Genomic DNA, 19,259 nt, shown 5'->3' on the forward strand with positions numbered 1-19,259 from the left:
GACGCTACTAAGCCTATTTAATCTATTTGTAAAACACAAAATAATATGTTTACTAATCAAAAATATGATAAAATTTCAAAGAAAACATCCATTTGCAGCAACCACAGAATTCATTGTCTTCACACCTATAGTCTCGTTCTTAGACTCAATTAATGATATGTACTCTTAATGAGCAGTACATACCAACTGTTAACTGGAATCAACATGAATATTTTTCAAATCATATATGGACTTAAGGGTAATGACAGTAAAGCTATATTCTGCAATTTCACACAATATATTCTCTTTCTCTCTCTCTCTCTCTCTCTTTTCTAAGGCAATTTTATTCCAATATTTTCATTTTACACCTTGTTACAGCATACAGTAAAAAATACATGTTTATAATTATAATATTTATAATTAGTTACGTACCTTTTTATGGAGTCTTTGTCTTGAACTTCATAGGTGAGTTCAATATTTGGATACCTATTGCAGAAGCGAGCAACATCTCCCATTTGTGCATCAGTTAGTTGCAACAGTTTATTACGTTCATCATCTTCCAATTCCATAACATCAAACACTGTATCTACTCTTTTTTCTGAGCATCGTTTAACAATTTCAGAACTGAAATGGGGTAGCTGCTTCAAGTATGAATCTTTACTCCACATGGCCTGAGTAACCATTTGTGCCAATTCCATAGCTGCAAGAGCTGGTGAAAGCCATCCATTTGAACTCAATACATCAACACAAGCTTGAATAAGACGGATAGCCTATAAAAAGGAAAAGAAATTCAAGTTACAAAAAAAAAAATAATAAAAAAATAACATACTGATTAAAGTAACAATAATACTTTCTTTGGAGAAAGTATTATTGTTACAACCACTGCTCAACCAAATGATAATTGGGATACTGCCAGTAAATGTAAGTGGGGCTTAACAGGCTGAGTTGAAATGGACATCATTGAGACTGGAACCGAGACCATGTATATTTGTGAAATGAATGAGGAAGTGTTTGGGAGGTTTAGGCTTTTTTGCAGATACGTTTTTTTCTATTACCTCCTTGGCGTAATGTGGCCTCAACAGTACCCCCTCTCTCCCCATATATTACTTAGAGGCAGTATGCTTGATTTGATTTGGATGCCTCTTTGAGAGTTACCAATACGTTCGGTCCAGTGGCCAGCCTGAAAACACCACTTTAGAGCTGTACCATCGAAATGTAAGGAAGATTTTATTTTACCATGATGCCCATCATAACTTCAAAACACATCAATCATACCACCTGATGGAAGAGATTGGGAGTTGCCAGAGTTTTGCTCTGGAGACTAAACATGGGTTTCACCACTTCAAGCTTCCAATAAGCAAAATGGCGATACTGCAATGGTTGACAATAGTCATCTACCACCCAGAATTGCCTGGTAACACAGAGGGGCAGCATTCCTCTGTGTGGTGTGGACTCATTCACCCCTTGACCACTGCTTACAATGGTTCACAACCTGGGTGGTCACCTCCAGGATATTAGGTGGCATATTTCAAGACCTGCACATATATCTACAGTTATATCTAGGGTTACTAACATCCCTCCACCACAATGGTGCAAGCAGAAGATTTGGTTGTCACAGAAAGACCAGACTACACCAAAATTTGGTCCACTCGTCGCAAGTGTCACCCAAATTTCAGTTCTATCAGCATTTTAGATTGCCAGGTAGCAGGCTCTAGCTTGTCATAACTATAAAACTTTCTGTGACAAGCCTCAAGGGCTGAGTAACTGATTGCTGGAAGAAACTACCATCTGGTGTTGGGGAAGTTGGAAATTTGAATAAATTTTGGGAATTAGATATATGATAAGATGGACAAATGAGGTGGATAGTGATTTTTTTAATTTGGATTGAAGTTTATTGTTGTGCAGAGATTAGTTTTGTGTCAAAGACAATGAATGACTAGGTTAGAGTGAGTTTTGGCACATGGTATTTACAATCCTTCAAGAGAGATTTGTATCTGAGTAGGCTGAAGTATCAGAGAGAAGATCACCTGCACAGATTTTGCTTGGTTTAACCAAGGATAGAAGTTCTTGAGATAGTCCTGTAGTTTAATGAGCTTAAGGGTGATGGCATTCTTGATATGCTCTATGTGATCTCATGGTTTTATTTCTGTTAAGATTTTAACATCACTGAAACACTGAAAAAGCAGATAGAGTGGTATCTGCTTTTTACAATCATTCTTGCCCATATCCTCCATCTGGTGGATTGTTGTGTTCCTTTGGTTTTTTTTTTTTTTTTTTTTTTTTTGATTTGGTAGTTGTTGGCGCATCGGCTTCTGTGGCCATATTGCACCTCCCAAGGTTTTTGCAGTACTTTGATCCAAGCCCGAGGCGGGAATCGAACCCGCGACCTTTGGGTTGCCGGGCAGGTATTTTACCCACTCGGCTAGCCCGGTCGGCTGTTCCTTTGGTTATTATCCTCATAGTTTAGTGGATAATGAGTTAGCTTAGGAGGGGGGGGTTATCACTTTGTACCTTCTTGGGTGGTCTAATGGTTTTTCTATGTCACAGGGCATGTTTTCCATGTCAACTGATGCTTGCCTAATCTGTTGAAATTGGATATAATGTTGCATGGCTATTTTTATTCATTAGGAATTGGTCGCCAAGTTGGGTGGTGAGACTAGAATACAATGTCAGCATATGTACTTTTATCTGAGATTTCTGCATGTTCCAGGCTTGGGGACAAATGCAATTGAGGTTGCCTGACTTCTAAGTTGCTTATCTGCCTCTAACATCTAAGCTGGTTGAGTAGTAGCATTGATTAAATGATATGAGAAGTAATGTCAGTCTGAGGTTGGTTAGAATCTCTAGCTTCTACTGGTAGAACTAGTTGCAGAATGATGCGATTGTATACTTTTGTGAGAGAGAGTGTCGTTGACTTCCATCATTACTTGTCATTATGCTAGCTGATTGATAGTTTACCGATGTCCTCAGCCTTTGTATGTGAGGTTATAGTCTGTATTTCTTAACATCCCTACTCACTTTCCAACAGCAATCAAGGAGAAAAATAATTATGTATTTTTGTGCAATGTATACCAGCAAAACAGCTGTTTCATAAAATGCTGTCCTTGAGCAACAAGTCAAAAGCTATAGAAATTTCATATTACTAATAAAATTGTTTATTTCTGTTAGTGATATACACTGTGCTGCCACTTTATTAGGTGTGCACACAAATGGTTTGTCCCACAACGTTGCAAGTCACATAACCACAGTTGTGGGTATAAATGCAGCAGAACAACCTTTCTAGTATCAGTTAAGCATACAAATCGTAGCAAGAATGAGGAAAAAGAATGATCTAATAGACTTTGAACGTGGCATGGTAGTAGGTGCAAGATATGGTGGACAAAGCATCTCTGAAACAGCAGTTCTCTTGAACTTTTCATGCACCACAGTTTCAAGGGTGTATCGAGAATGGTGCAACGAACAGAAAACATCCTCTCAGCGGCACTCCTGTGGAAGAAAATCACTTGTTGATGAGAGAGGTCAGAGAAGGATAGTTAGAATTGTGCAAGCAAACAGATGGGCCACAATGTTGCACATCACATCAGAATACAACCTTGGTGTGCAGAACAAAATATCGCAACAGACCACTAGTCGCACTTTGTTGAGAATGGGTTACAACAGCCGACGGTCACATCACGTACCTTTGTTATCAATGAAGAACAAGAGAGCACACCTCCTGTGGGCATGGCAACACCAGAACTGGACTATCTAGGATTGGAAAACAGTTGCTTGGTCTGACGAGTCAAAGTTCCTGGTACATCATGTTGATGGAAGGCTCAGAATTTGGTGAAAACAACATGAATCCGTGGACCTGTCATGTCTGACGATACTGTGCAAGGTGGTGGGAGCAGTGTTATGGTGTGGGGAATGTTTTCTTGGCACACGTTGGGTCCATTGATACCCATAGATTCACGTCTGAATGCCACATTGTACCTAAGACCAGGAACATGAAAATAACTTTTCTTTGCTGCAGTGGCCCACTCAGTCTGCAGATCTCAATCATATGAACATCTTTGGGATGAGTTGGAAGGGGCTGTTCGCTACAGGCCTACACCTCCGTCGAATCCCAAGGAACTACATGACACATTCATGTCTGCATGATACTCCATTCCTGCACAATGTTTTCAGCATCTTGTTCAATCCATGCCTAGATGAATTCAGGCTGTTTTGAAGGCTAAAAGAGGCTTAACACGCTACTAGGTAGGTGTACCTAATAAAGTGGCAGCACAGTGTACTATTACAACTGTATATTAATTTGGGATAATAGAGAAAGAAACAAAGCATACTGTAATGAACTAAAATATTTTTATTTGTTTATAGGTAGTTTAAGGTTATTTGGCTAGTTGCTACTGAATGAGGAGGAGGGAAAATTGCTTCTTACCTTACTTAGAATTTCTTCGGTATCAGATTGAAGTTCAGCTGATAGCTGCATTCGTGATAAGTGAGCTTGTAAAAGCAAATTAGTCTTCACATGAGGATCACTGTATTTCGGATTATTAAGCTTATGAGGCAAACGATTGGAGAGCTATATAAATAAACAAAAAGGTAATTAAAAAAATTCTAAAGGCAGGTTTCATAAACAAAAAAGCAGAAGCATGAAATAATTTTTTCAGTGCCTTTCTTGTAATTAGTACATATATTGCAATATGCCCAAGTTGCAAGAAGGGACTTTATACTTGGTTCTCATCTTATCAAGAGTTAAGGGAATAAGAGAAACCAATATTATTTTTGCAAAATTAAGTATAGAACATACCGAATCAAATATACATTTCATATACCACACTTACTTGACGGAGTAGATTATCCTCATGATGTCTAATGGGTACACTTTCATATTCTGCTGCTGAACTTATAATTTCAATAAGTCCTCTTATTTTGGTTTTAGCATTCAAGGACATGCTAAACAGTTCTGAAAAAAAAAAAAAAAAAACTGTCAGTAGATCCATACAACTATAAAAAAAGGTCTGATAATCTGATTGAAATTTTCTATTTATAACAACAGAAGCAGTAGGGTTAAAGGGATAAGGTGATGAGTAAGCAGAGAGAAAGATTTCTACATTAAACATGTTTTAAGCTTCTGTTGCAATTGTAATATCAATGTGTATGTTCAATCATGTAACAAGTTTTGTTAGAGGGATGGGGAAAAACAGAGTGGAAATCCTCCAAGTGTCAAGAACTGCATTTAATGATGCTTAAGTAAGGCTGTCAACTCAATTTATCAATGAATGAAGCACTTCCAGAACAACTGAGGGTCTAGAGAATATGACCACTATTCAGGTTGACCTTCAACTTAAAGCAGTGATGAAATGGTGCTAAAGTGCAAGAAAAAATTAATTCTGTTCTGATTTGGCAGTTAAATACCTGAGAAACTGCTGATGGACTGGGAATCTACTTTGGATCCCATCATGTGATTTCGGCCAAAATCCTTGACATGCATCTAGTACAACAAAATTTGTTTTAAGATATCTGAACGAAGACCAGAAGGTTCACCACTGAAATCTGAAAAGAAATGGCAAAGAAGGGTGGAAATGGATACTAAGTCCATCAAGTGCATTGTTATTATCGACAAAATGTGGGTGTAGGGCTATGGCCCTAAAATGAAATTTCGGTTGCCTCAGTGGATGTCACCATATTATCCCATCCAAAAAAAAAAAAAAAGCATAACAGGTTTAGTTAAATGAGAAAATAATTCTGCTTGTAATTTTTAGCATTACAGATATTGTTGACTGAAATAAGGAAATTGAAAGCACTTCAGAAATTTTAGACATTATTTATTATTAACAGAGTCAGCAAATTATAGTTTAATGAATGTTTTCTCCTCTGTTACTTTAATAACTGTTCTTTCTGTTACAATGTCACAAAAAACATCAAACGAGCAAACCAACAAATTGTTAGTTTGGTCTTTTGATGCTTTCCGTTCAACTTATTAGATATTCAGAATAGTCAGAAGTAAAGAGTTAGGAGAAAACACCACCAATTATTTGAAATGGTAGATAATTTTTCCACCATGAAAATGTCCTGCAAGAAGAAGAGAGAGTGAAGAGAAGAAAAAAAAAAAAAAAAAAAAAAACCACCACCAACAACAACCCTGGAATGCCCATATCCATCTCACATTTCCCCATGATTTAACCAAGCAATTTTTTTTATTTTCGACACTCGAAGAAAAGCCGAAAAAGGACAAAAATTTGGTGACATTCCATTCATCCAACAGGATATGGCAGTGGAATTCAACCAGCTCACAGCTGAAGAATTCCAGATTCCAGTGACACTTTCAGAAGTGGCAGGAACATTGGAACACTGCATATCACTGGCGGGAGAGAAATACTTTGAAGAAGGAAGGATCACTTAAATAAAAACCTTGTATGTATCTCAAATCTCCAGAAATTACTCCAGAGATACTCTCCAGAAATTAAAACAAAAAAATTTAAAACTTACATTACAGTAAAAAATAAATAATTAAAAACCAATTTAACACAATTAAAAATAAAAGAATTTTTAAATTTTTAATTGGGTTAAATTGGCTTTTAATTATTTATTTTTTACTCTAATGTAAGTTTTCGATTTTTTCGTTTTAATTTTGGAGAGTATTATACGGAAGTGTTCTACATACTACATTGAGGTAAACTCCTCTTATTATTTTACAAATATTTTTATATAAAAATATTACTCCTTGGATTTGTTTGATGATAGTTAAAAATTCAGTTTTATGCATTTATTCACATTGCACTGCTAAAATCATATACCATTACGCAAAACAAAACAAATTAGTAAATAAATACAGAAAACCTCATATAATACTTTGAAAATAAAAGATTTTGACTTCATTTATTTATAACAAAACAGGTTTTAATAATTTTAATCAAACAATTTTTCACACAGCAGTTCAGGGTTACTGAAATTGTGGGTGAAAATACTCTTGAACACAATATTCAAAATTATTGAATACTGTGTTCAAGAAAAAAATAAACAATTCTACATACCAATAGTAGTGTAGTTGATGTAGTAGTACGCAGCAATCATACCAAGGTTCAGTGGTGAAACATCCATTTCATCTTCAATGCTGACACACTATGGAACAAGAAGTAGTAATTTACAGATCTTTACATTTTATATAATTTAGTCTACATTTATAATTATTTCAACTACTAGTCCATAATAATTTCAACTAAGATAAGGAGGGGTATTAAAAGATTTTACTTCTTAATTTTGTGAATCAATATGAAAGATATGATGGCCATTGTTAACAACGAGAGAGAAATAATTTGTAAAAGAAACACACTACACTATAATGTAAAGATATAATAATTTATCAAAATTTAATAAAACATCTGAAAAGGATAAGCAAACATTTTGGAATTATCTGATTCCTTGTTGTGATGAATAAAATTTAGATCAATAAAGGATAGTAGTTATCTTTGATGTAAGGGTTTTTGATCTGTTTACATTTCTGTTATTCATCACATACAAAGGAACCAGATGTCCATATCATTTGGTTTATCTATTTGTAATGTTTAATTACAAATAGAGAAGTTAAATGATATGGACATCTGGTGTTTCATAATTTTAACATTATGTCCTTAACAATGTATTGTAGTGCATTTGTTTTACAAATTAATATTGTGAGTTTTCATTACTCCAAAAAGTTTTAAGATGGCTAAAAATTTTAAAAATGACCAAAAGGTTTTGAAATGGCTCTTAGACCTTATTCCCACTCAGGAAGTGGTGAAGTCACACTAAACAATTACTTCTGGGCAGTGTACTGGAACTATATGTACCACACACGAGTTTTCTGGATGAAAAATGTGGCAGTTATGGGTATTCATGCTCCTGTTCAAAGCGAAGTGGGCCTTGTCTTGAGTAAAGATACCGTATTTCCCCATGTATAAGACGCACATTAATTTTGGGGCCTGAAAATTGAAAAAAAAAAAAAAAAAAAATGTATTACATAAAGTTATTGAACTCAAGTTTTATTCATCATAAAATTCATATAACTCCTCATCACTGTCAAAACTCCCATCCATTAGCTTGTCCTCATCTGTGTCTGATGACGAATCACTGTCTTCATATATTGCCTCATCCTCAGTTCCATCTATGGAATTTGAAATGCCACACTTCTTAAATGACTTGACAACGATCTCAATCTTGATATTATCCCAGAATCCTTTCACCCAGGTACAAACTTCTCCTATAGCTGGTTTCTTAACTCTTCCTGCTGGTGTCAAATTGTCCCCAGAAGACTTCATCCATTGGTTCCATTCGTCTCTCACGGCAGCTTTGAAGGGTTTGTTAATGCTGACATCAAGTGGTTGGAGCTGGGATGTCAAGCCTCCTGGTATGACGGCAAGTTTTGTTTTTTGCTCTGCAGCAATCTTCTTTGTATTTTTTGTTATGTGTGCCCTGAACTGATCAAGCACCAATAGGGCAAGTTTTGTTTTTTGCTCTGCAAAAAACAAAACAAAATGATGAAATGGGTTCTGCCAAACACCCATTTCCTCAAATTTCATCACCATTCATTGAACACACGTGGTATTTTCCATTTACATAGAGAAGTTTCTACAGGGGTGATTGATCTCATAGAGAGAGAGAGTTGTTGCTTACCACCATTGTGCCACATTCTGTTCCCACATATGCATAGCAATATGGAAAACAGATCGGTGACAATGCCATTTCCCCCCTAGCGGGGGATAAGTGAACTAATTTTCCTCCAACCATTCTCTTGCCCATGACTGTAGGCATCCCACCAAAAGATGGACATCCAGATAGTTATTCACATATACTAGGGAAGTTTATCTACAAATTATAGTAAGAATTATTCCATTTGTTAATCAAAACATTTTTTCCCCAGCTAATCTCTCTCTCTTTTTTGAGTGAGAAAGTTGTTCACACAATAAAGATATGAAACAGCCACTGAAACCACATTTTATAAACTTTGTCAGCTAAACTTTGCAAATATGACTGCTTTTCTAAGTGAAAATATTGATATTAGAATCAGCCATATAGTGCAACGAAGCCACAGGCTTTTGCTGTACTAAAACACGGCTCCCCTCAAAAAAAAAAAAAAAAAAAAAAAAAGTAGATAAGAAAATGCAAATTATGCACTTCCCTCCTCGCATAGGTAACTATCCAGTTCACCTTTAACTGTCGGCCTCAAACCTGAGTAGGCAACTTGTTCCAGTAATCAACAACTTGCTGCATAAAAGAAAACTTCCTACAACCTAGTCTAAACCTTTTCCCCCATAATTTGAATTTACATCCACTAGTTCTGGAATTCTTTATAATAGTGAAAATTCCACCTTCATTCATTTTACTAACTCCATTCTCAGAGCTTTATAGCCCTCAATCAGGTCATCTCTGATGTGCCTGGTTGCCAAGCTCCTGCAACCCACATAATCGGAGCCTTTCCCCATATGGTTGCCCTGCTTCTTGAACAGATCCAAAGAGAGGATTTTTCTCTTTTGAGGAAAATCCTCTCTATATAAGACTACATTTGAAATATACAGTATTTCAAATGTGGTCTTAAAATTGCCTTATATAGTGGGATTTTGACCTCTCTATTTCTACAGGATAATGTTCCATAAATCATTGATAGGACACCATGGGCTTCCCTGGCTGCCTGTTTACACTGCTCAGAAAACTTCACATCTGCCTGCATTATAACTCCCAGATTGCTTTCTTTCTCTACTGTTTTAATTCAGCCCCATCAAGTGTATAATTTATTCTGGGGTTGCTATTCCCCAAGCATAAGACCTTACATTTTGCTGCATAAAAATATAGTTGCCACTTTTCTAATCATCCTTAAAGCCTACTCAGTCATCCTGAAGGAATGCTGCTTGGCACTGATAATTAATGACTGTCCCAATCTTTACGTCATCTGCAAATTTTGACATCACACCCTTTATCCCTTCATCGATGTCATTTATGAAACAACAGTGGCCCAAGAACTGATCTTGGGGGACCCTACTCCTGACGTTACACCAATCTGAAGAATATTCATTAATCCCAACATGTTCCAGCTTATACAATAACCTTTCATGAAGGTTGAGTCAGGTGCTTTACTAAAAAAAGAAAGAAAGAAAGAAAATGGAAATAATACTAAAATTATTTCCTACATCCAGCTCATGAGTAAATTGTCTTAAAATAACTAACCACTGTTGTAGTCAAACATGATTTTCCCTTAACAAAACCATGTTGGGTACCTTCAGAATTCCATTTCTATCTAAATTCTCTTGTATTGCTGCACTCTATATCACTGCCTCAAAGATTTTCCCTACCAGTGAAGTAAGATTAATTGGTCTGTAGTTATTATTATTAGCCATATGGTGCAAGGAAGCCTGAGGCTTATGCTGCACCAGCCAAAAAACAATTCCCGACTTACCCTGAGAGAGAGAGAGAGAGAGAGAGAGAGAGAGAGAGAGAGAGAGAGAGAGAGAGAGAGAGAGAGAGAGAGAGAGAGAGAGAAGTAGAGAGGAATCATCAAGAAAGAGAAGAATGATAATATCCTTACAGACTTCACTCTTTGAACCCTCCTTTATGTATTGGCGATATGTTGACAATTTCTCCAATCAAAAAGAATCTCACCTGAGTCCAAAGATATCCTCATAATTAACCTCAATGGTTCAATATACTCTCTGGCCACCTCCCTCAAAGTTAATGGGTGTATGCCCCAAATTCCAGGAGCCTTACTTGCCTTTAGGCTCGAAAGTTTTCCTAAATAAATAGTCATCTCTAATTTTGAAATCAAACAATTAGAACAATGCTGCTTCTATGTCATCCCTGGCAAACCATTAGGGTGGGCAAAAGATAATAAAAGTTATTTTTACCCAATCTTGTTTGTTCTGCTTGTTCTGATTTAACATTAAGGCAGTTAAGGCCACAAATCTACACTCTAAACCTAAAGAGTCAACAATCCAGTCAAAAAGGTCTATTGAACACTGCAGCAAGACCTTAAAAACTGATGCTTCCAGAAGTCAGAAATCCCATTATTATAACCCAAATCTAAGTAAATATAAACTAAAATATGAAATATTTTGCAAATTGAGAATAAAAAGGTATTAGAACAATCAAAATCAGCTTAAAAAATACATTAAGTCTACCATCTTTCTATTTAAATAAATTTTCATTGTTGTTCAGTGTAATCAAATGACTTAAGATGCACACAGTTTGTGAAATATGTTTATATGTGATAATCTATCTGATAATATTTTGGACCTCTCATTGTGAATACTGCCACAACCACACATGCTCTATTGACAAAATGCATAATGGAAACCTCCAGTTGTATTCATAATATGCCAAATCTCATATTGGCATAGTACATAAGGAAACATCATGGTATGCTTTTTCAGCCTTTGACTATCCAATAGCAACATTTATCACAGTCTTCAGTAATGCAGGGTAGGTTGGGATGCTGCCTTGGATCCCTGGTGTTATATCCCAACCAGGAAGTACATCATACTATCCTACAAGATTAGGAGGAGATTTTCTGTCATATTTATTCTGAGGTGTTTCATTATACTGAATCTCCTACTGGCATGCATTAAATGCAACAGCCCCTCCCAACATTCAGTGCATCATTTGTAATGGATGCAGGGTGGCCATATTTTGAAAATTGGTAAGCAGGGAAACTTGAAATGAAATGTGTAGTATAGCATTTTCTCCTTCAAAAAGTAAAAGAAAAATATAAAATTACAATTAAAATACATTTTTTATCAATCAGTCAGTCATAGTATTTATTTGTTACATGACTGTTGTCAATATGTATTTGTCCTATAAAAACTATAATATTATTTATAACAGTTATTTTAAAAATAGCGAGGAAGGCTACTTTTACTTTATATATTTTTCTTCAGATTTCATTAGTTTTAAAATTTCTTCTCCTTCAGAAGATTTTAAAATGTTTTTAAATTCTGAACAGGACATGTTATAGTTTTCTTTCACCATAAGTTCGGCTTCTAAATTTTCTAATAAAAGGCGGTTTCTCTCTTTCTACCAAGCAGTTTTCATTAAGCTGAAAACTCTTTCTGATGAAGCATCTCAATGCGGTTATTCCTGTACTTTACAATATCTTAAATGATTATTATTGTTTTTTTTAAATCTAATTTTCAAAATTATTTCACTTTAACAATTTAAAAAAAAAAAGGAAAATTCATTTGAGAATTATTACTAAAATAATGTTGGCATAGATAAATTTATACATTATACATGTAATTTAAAACAACAAAGCAAAAAAAGATGTCTCAATCCTCATTTTTCTCTTGTTATTAGAATTAATTTTTAACACATCTGTTAGATTCCAATAACAATTAATTAAAAATACATAAAATCAATAAATTAATAGTTTTTTCTTTTCTTATTGGGACAAATTATGGAATTATCAGGTAGCGGGACTTGAAGTTCTAATCAGGACAATCCGGCCATATCGGGAAGGTTGGCCAGCCTGAATGGATGGTTGTCTTGCCTTCAGTTTGTCAGTCTATGTATTCAGTTCTGGGGGTGGGGGAGCACTAGTCTCTTGGAACTTGCAATTCTTCCTCTTTCAAACTCCAATGTGTATTCACACATTTGGTACAATTATCAGATTTCAAATATTACTCATGGTGGCATATAGTGAAAACTTTAAGAGGTAGCTAAGCTCATCTTTTATTACAATAGAATAGTTTGTTGTTCCTCACTGTGGGGGTTGGGCCATATTACCACAGCCACCAAGAATATAGTTCATATATCAATTTCAAGAAACTGTGCTAACACAGGAACTTGATGCAATCAATTCAATTTCTGAAAGGATTAATGGTAACTTATAATTATTGTAAAGCGTGATCTCAAAAAAAAAAAAAAAAAAATATATATATAAAGAAACCCTTTTATCTTACTTTAGACTGCTCTAAATCATTAAGTGTACCTTCTACCAGTTCAGATAGATGATCAGATAAGTGACGATGTGTAACACCTGTAGAAATAAAAAGTTATTTAGCAGTAGAACGTCAAACATTTTTAATCTATATGAAAAACACAGTGAGTCAACAAATTACAAATTCATTTAAAAACCTCCCTCTACTATATGCATTTTTAATTTTTCTTTTGGTGATTAATGCAAGTTAGTATAATTCAAATTAAAGACTGGTATTGATACATTTTTCAAATGTGACATTTCACTGTTTTTAGCAAAATATCATGCTTCCAAATAATAAGTAATCAGCTTATTTAATCCCTAATTAACTTTCCTGATAATATAGGTAAAGCATAGATGAGAGGAATTTCAAATTAAATTACTTAGCATGCTTTGTTCTGATTTATACTGAAGAATATTTAGAATTCTCATTTGAAGTATATTTGACATCTTAAAGGTTGGGAAGGAACAGATTTTTATTTATTAATTTTTTTTATATCTAGGGTTTGATTCTTCTTGATCAGTTGAAGGAGTGTGCTAAAATATGTGCAGTCAACTATGGCGAGTTAATGGCAAGTCAACATTCGAGAGCCTGACTTTGCTCCCCTTCATTGGTCCGGAGACTGTATCTAAAGAAAGACATTTAAGCTTCTCTACCAACTGTTATTCTTACCAAATGAATCTCCTGTCTCGACTCTGATAAAATTAGCAAAAGGAACTTTGCTATTCTTAACAGATGGACATTGTAAATTCTTTACAGGGCTTGAAATCTGTAAAATCTTGAAATTACTGCAAAATTTCATAATCAGTTTTGTTAAACTGTACAAGGATCATAACAAAGTCATCAAAGTCATCATAATGTCTTCACATAACAGTGAAGACATTATCATCATGTCTTCATCAGATGATAATGTCTTCACTGTTATGGTGATTTTTGACTTGGTTCAAGGTTAACCTTCTCTCAATTATTAATTGGTTGAGTTGATAACTGAAAATGTGTTACACCTAGATGAAATTCATTTGTTTGTTTCAAAAGAAAATTTATAATGAGGGATTATATTTAATGTAAAATAAATTTTATACACTTCCTTAAGCATAAAACTAAACAAATTAAGCTATTTGGAAATAAATTTCTCAAGTTGACCGGCAAGGAGACCGGCAGAATTACTTAACAAGTACAGGTCACTGTTGAACAAAAGCCGAGAATTAGGGTTGAATTTGAAAGTGTCTGCAATTCTGCCCAGACACGATAGGAGGGAGTATATGATGAGAGCCTTGTCGATCAATTCGGCCCTGGAAAGATTGTGCAAGGCTCAAGGGGTAGAATTTTTTTCAGCCTGGACTGTACTTGTTAACAGGAGAGATTGCTTCTACAGGGATGGGATACACTTAAATAGAAAGGGTGCAAGAATATTTGCTGATGCTATCGAGGCAGTGTTAGGTGGGTCGGAAAACTGCTAGCTTGGGGGGAGACAAAGACCAATAGATTGACAGTAGCCACTGGCAGAGGTGAAAGAGATTCTTGCACTGCTTCTATTAGAATGAGCAGAAGCCTGAAAAACAAGATGCATGGTATTTCAGAGACTGCTGGGAGCCATTGCGGTACAAGTAAACACATGGGTTGTGTTAGGGTAGCTAAGAATAGAAACAGGTGCAGGTATACTTGCGTGTACACCAATGCTAGGAGTTTAGTAAATAAATTTGATGAATTTGAGGTATTGCTCAAAACATCAAAGGCAGATATTGTTGGGATATCAGAGACGTGGTGTCACACAGATATAAGGGATGCAGAAATGCAATTTGGGGAGTACAACGTCTACAGAAAGGATAGACAGGATAGGAAGGGGGGAGGGGTTATGCTATTAGTTAAGAAACACATAAAATCCAAGGAAGTGAAGCCAGTCGACACCGCTGGACAGTGCAGTGTCGAGTCAGTCTGGTGTGACATAAGCATTGGGAGATCAAAATTGAGAGTAGGAGTGTGCTATAGGCCTAATGACTCTGATGAGTATAATAAGAAACTGTACAGGGAAATAGAGTGGGCCAGTAAATCAGAGAGTCTTATAATGGGAGATTTTAATTTCCCAGATATTGACTAGAATTTGGGGGCTGGTTACTCACACACTAGCAGGGCTTTTGTGGATTTATTGGATGATTGTTTTCTACATCAGCATGTTCGGGAGGCAACTAGAGGGAGTAATACTCTTGATTTGATTATCAGCAGTGATTCTTCATGCATTAAGAATCTGCAGATAAATGAACCACTAGGTGGCAGTGATCACAGTGTGCTGAAGTGTGATTTACTCAAAGAGGTAACTACCATTAGGGGTAAAGGGAAGGGTTATTGCTTCCGTAAAGGCGACTACGATGGACTGAGACAGTATTTAAATTCTATACAGTGGGACCAACTGATGATGTTACCAACAGCAAATTCAAAATGGGAAGCATTCAAAGAACTTATCTTGGAAGCTACTAGGCTTTACATACCAACTAAGAAATATTGTTCAAGGTTTAGGCCAAAATGGATGTCAGATGAACTAATGAGGCATATGTCAGAGAAGAAAAATGCATGGGATACTTACAAATTAACACATGACACAGAAGCCTATGATAGATACAAGTTGATATGCAACCAAGTTACAAAGGAGGTTAGGCAGGCGAAGGCAGATTACGTGAAATCCTTGGCAAGGGATGCAAAGAAAAACAGCAAAGAGTTCTTTACTTATGTAAACTCTAGAAGGAAGGGGATGAATCAGATTGGTCCACTTGATATCGATGGGTCAACTGTTGATGATCCTGCTCAGGTAGCTAACAAACTAAATGAATATTTTCCATCGACATTCACACATGAGGAGTTATTCAGCGAGGGGAATGCCAGAGGTGTATTCAACTCTAGCAGTAAGCTACAGAATCTTGAAATAACTGGGAGTAAAGTGGAGGAGAAACTGTTGAAGATAAACACAAGAAAGGCACCCGGGGTGGATGGGATCTATCCAGTTATATTAAAGGAGGCAGCAAAGGAAGTAAGCAAACCCTTAGCCATAATTATGAGAGCTTCCTTGGACTCAGGGGAGGTACCCATAGACTGGAAATGTGCAAATGTGACCCCAATTCACAAAGGAGGATCAAAGGCTGACACAAGTAATTATAGACCTGTGAGCTTAACTTCTGTTCCAGGAAAATTAATGGAGGCACTGGTTAAAGAAGCACTGCAGGATCATTTAGACAAGACTTCAGTTATAGCTCAGACACAGCATGGTTTTGTTAAGGGGAAGTCTTGCCTGACCAACTTGATTGGATACTATGATGCAGTCACAAAAGAACTGGATGCAGGGAATAACTTTGATATTATATACTTGGATCTTAGAAAGGCTTTTGATACTGTTGCACATGGAAGACTGCTACACAAATTGGAGCAGTGTGACATTGGAGGCAAATTGCTGCTATGGATAAAGGGGTGGTTGAGGGGGAGAAGACAGAGAGTGGTAATCAATGGACACTGCTCATCGTGGACTAATGTTATTAGTGGAGTCCCTCAGGGCTCAGTGTTGGGTCCATTATTGTTTTCTGTATTTATAAATAATATTGATGATGGTATATCAAGCTTAATGTCCAAGTTTGCAGATGATACAAAGGTTGGCAGGGTTGTCAAGGACACTACTGACACTATGCTGCTGCAACAGGATCTGGAAAGGTTGAGCAGAATGGCTGAGAGGTGGCAAATGAAGTTTAACATTGACAAATGTAAAGTACTACACATGGGAAAAAGCAACCCCAGAGCAACGTATCAACTCTGTGGTACTACACTGACAGTGGTAGAGAATGAAAGGGACTTGGGGGTGATTGTGCAGGCAGATATGAATTTCTCTGAGCAGTGCAGACGGGCTGCAAGAGTAGCTCATGGAGTATTGTCAATGATATACAGGAATTTTTCCAGCAGGGATAAGGAGGTGATTATTCCATTGTATAAGGCAATGGTCAGGCCACACCTAGAGTACTGTATACAGGTCTGGAGGCCTCATTTCAAGAAGGATGTAGAGCTGCTGGAACTAGTACAGAGAAGGGCAACAAGATTAGTGAATGGAACAAAGGGGTGCTCTTACGAAGAAAGGCTTAAGTTTTGCAAATTACAGTGTCTGGAGACTAGGCACCAGCGAGGTGATCTGATAGAGGTGTATAAAGCCTTGAATGGTTTAAGCATGCTCAATGCTGATGGGATTCTTCCTCTAGCTCAGAAAAATCACCTGAGAGGGCATAAATTCAAATTGAGGAAAGACAGATGTAGGATATACGTGCGGAAATTTGCCTTTAGCCAGCGGGTGGTTGGTTGGTGGAACAGACTTCCATCCCTTGTAGTGGAGGTTGATAGCCTAAATAAGTTTAAGGCTCAGCTGGACAGGTATTTTGAACGAACAGAGGGGTGAAGTGGAAGTGGGTTTTTTTTTTTGGCTGATGCTGCATAAGCTTGCTTTCTTGCATCAAATGCCTCTACTAATGCTAATGCTAATTAACAATTATAGCATCCTGTACCAGTGGTTTATGTACATTTTGTTTAATGCTCATGCTGACTTGATCCAACCTAATCAGTTACTCAATTTAATGTAATTATGTAATCATGTAAAATAATGTAATGCAATCATTGAGATTTTACAGTATAGTGACTTGCACATGTTCTTTATTTAGTTTGTTTGTGCAAGCTGACATAATTGCAAACTTCTAATTTTTTTTTTTTTTTTTTTTTTTTTTTAATAGGCACAATTTCTACGGCTTTTTAAAACATCTTTTAGATAATTTTTGACAAATAAAATATGTATTTTGGAAGGGATATGTTACATAAATGAAAATAAATGTTTTCAATATACAGTCGAACTTCATTATTACGAGCATCTCAATGGATTGACAAAATTTCCTTGGTATAACCATTACTCACTATATCAGTGATGAGTTAAATCTACGACCTATTTTTTTAATTCCCAATAACTTGATAAAAATGTATTCAAAAAACAAAAGAAATATTAGAGAGAAAAAAATAATATTAGTATAAACTACAATATGATAGATGGAACAGGACCAGGGTATGCCTGTGAGGGGCAAGAGTTGATGACGTTGTGCAGATATCATCTTTTAAAGGCACAAAAGCTGATGTACACGTTGGAACTGATGACATTAAGAGTAAGAGATCTGCACATTTACTCAGAAAGTACAGGTCAATGTTGAAAAAAAAAAAAAAAAGTCGTGAGTTAGGGTTGAATGTGAAAGTGTCTGCAATTCTGCCCGAGAGATTGTGCAAGGCTCAAGGGGTACTGATGTTGGAACTGATGACATTAAGAGTAAGAGATCTGCACATTTACTCAGAAAGTACAGGTCAATGTTGAAAAAAAAAAAAAAAAGTCGTGAGTTAGGGTTGAATGTGAAAGTGTCTGCAATTCTGCCCGAGAGATTGTGCAAGGCTCAAGGGGTAAAATTTTTTCAGCCTTGTCTGTGCTTGTTGACAGGATAGACTGCTTCTACAGGGATGGGGTACACTTAAATAGAAAGGGTGCAAGAATATTTCCTGATGCCATCAAGGCAGTGTTAGGTGGGTCAGAAAACTGCTAGCTTGGGGGGGAATACACAGACTAAAAGGTTAACAGTGGCCGCAGGCAGAGGCAAAATTCATTCTTGCACAGCTTCGATTAGAATGAGCAGCAGCCTGGAAAGCAAGGTAATGTAGATTTTTTTTTCAGGACTGTTGGGAGTCATAGTGGAACAAGTAAATACATGGGCTGTGTTAGATTGTTGTTGTTGTTTGGATTTTAGGAGCATTAGCAATTAAAGCCATATTGCTCCGGGATATGCGGTTGGTCATTCCCTGACCTTTCCACATCCTCCGTATTTGGTGGTGACAGGCTCGAACCCCAGTCTAATCAAAAAGTGTGTGTGCTATGCACTGCTGCTGCTCCTTCCCACCTGGCTACTGAGGCACCATGCTGTGTTAGGGTAACCAAGAGTAGGAACAGGTGCATGTACACCAATGCTAGGAGTATAGTTAATAAATTTGATGAGCTTGAAGTGCTAGTCAGTCATCAAAGGCAGATACTGTTGGGATATCAGAGATGTGGTGTCACACAGATGTAAACAGTGCAGAATTGGAATTTGGGGAGTATAATGTGTACAGGAAGGATAGACAGGACAGGAAGGGAAGAGGGGGTTATGCTGTTAGTTAAGAAACACAAAATATAAGGAAGTGCATCCAACTGAAGTAGTGGAAAATGTAGTGTCGAGTCTGTTTAGTGTGAAATAAGCTTGGTTTGGTTTGGATTTTATTGGCTCATTAGCAACTAAGGCTATAATGAGCCAAGACCAGGTGAAATAA

At 36.4% G+C, this 19,259-nt stretch overlaps 1 protein-coding gene across 1 annotated transcript in view; it reads right to left on the reverse strand.

Annotated features, from left to right (window-relative positions):
* The window catches only part of Brr2 (U5 small nuclear ribonucleoprotein l(3)72Ab), a 570,943-nt gene that overhangs the window by 32,559 nt on the left and 519,125 nt on the right, over positions 1-19,259 (reverse strand). Inside the window, exons 37-41 of the mRNA XM_090384330.1 lie at positions 12,888-12,964; positions 6,999-7,086; positions 4,806-4,927; positions 4,400-4,543; positions 412-749 (exon numbers count right to left, since the gene is read on the reverse strand). Of these exons, the coding sequence (XP_090240456.1) occupies positions 412-749; positions 4,400-4,543; positions 4,806-4,927; positions 6,999-7,086; positions 12,888-12,964 (769 nt within the window). The remainder of the gene's footprint in view (positions 1-411; positions 750-4,399; positions 4,544-4,805; positions 4,928-6,998; positions 7,087-12,887; positions 12,965-19,259) is intronic.

Source organism: Mastigoproctus giganteus, chromosome 11, assembly GCF_048544385.1.
Source record: "Mastigoproctus giganteus isolate SK-2022 chromosome 11, ASM4854438v1, whole genome shotgun sequence".
Lineage (NCBI taxonomy): Eukaryota > Metazoa > Arthropoda > Arachnida > Uropygi > Thelyphonidae > Mastigoproctus > Mastigoproctus giganteus.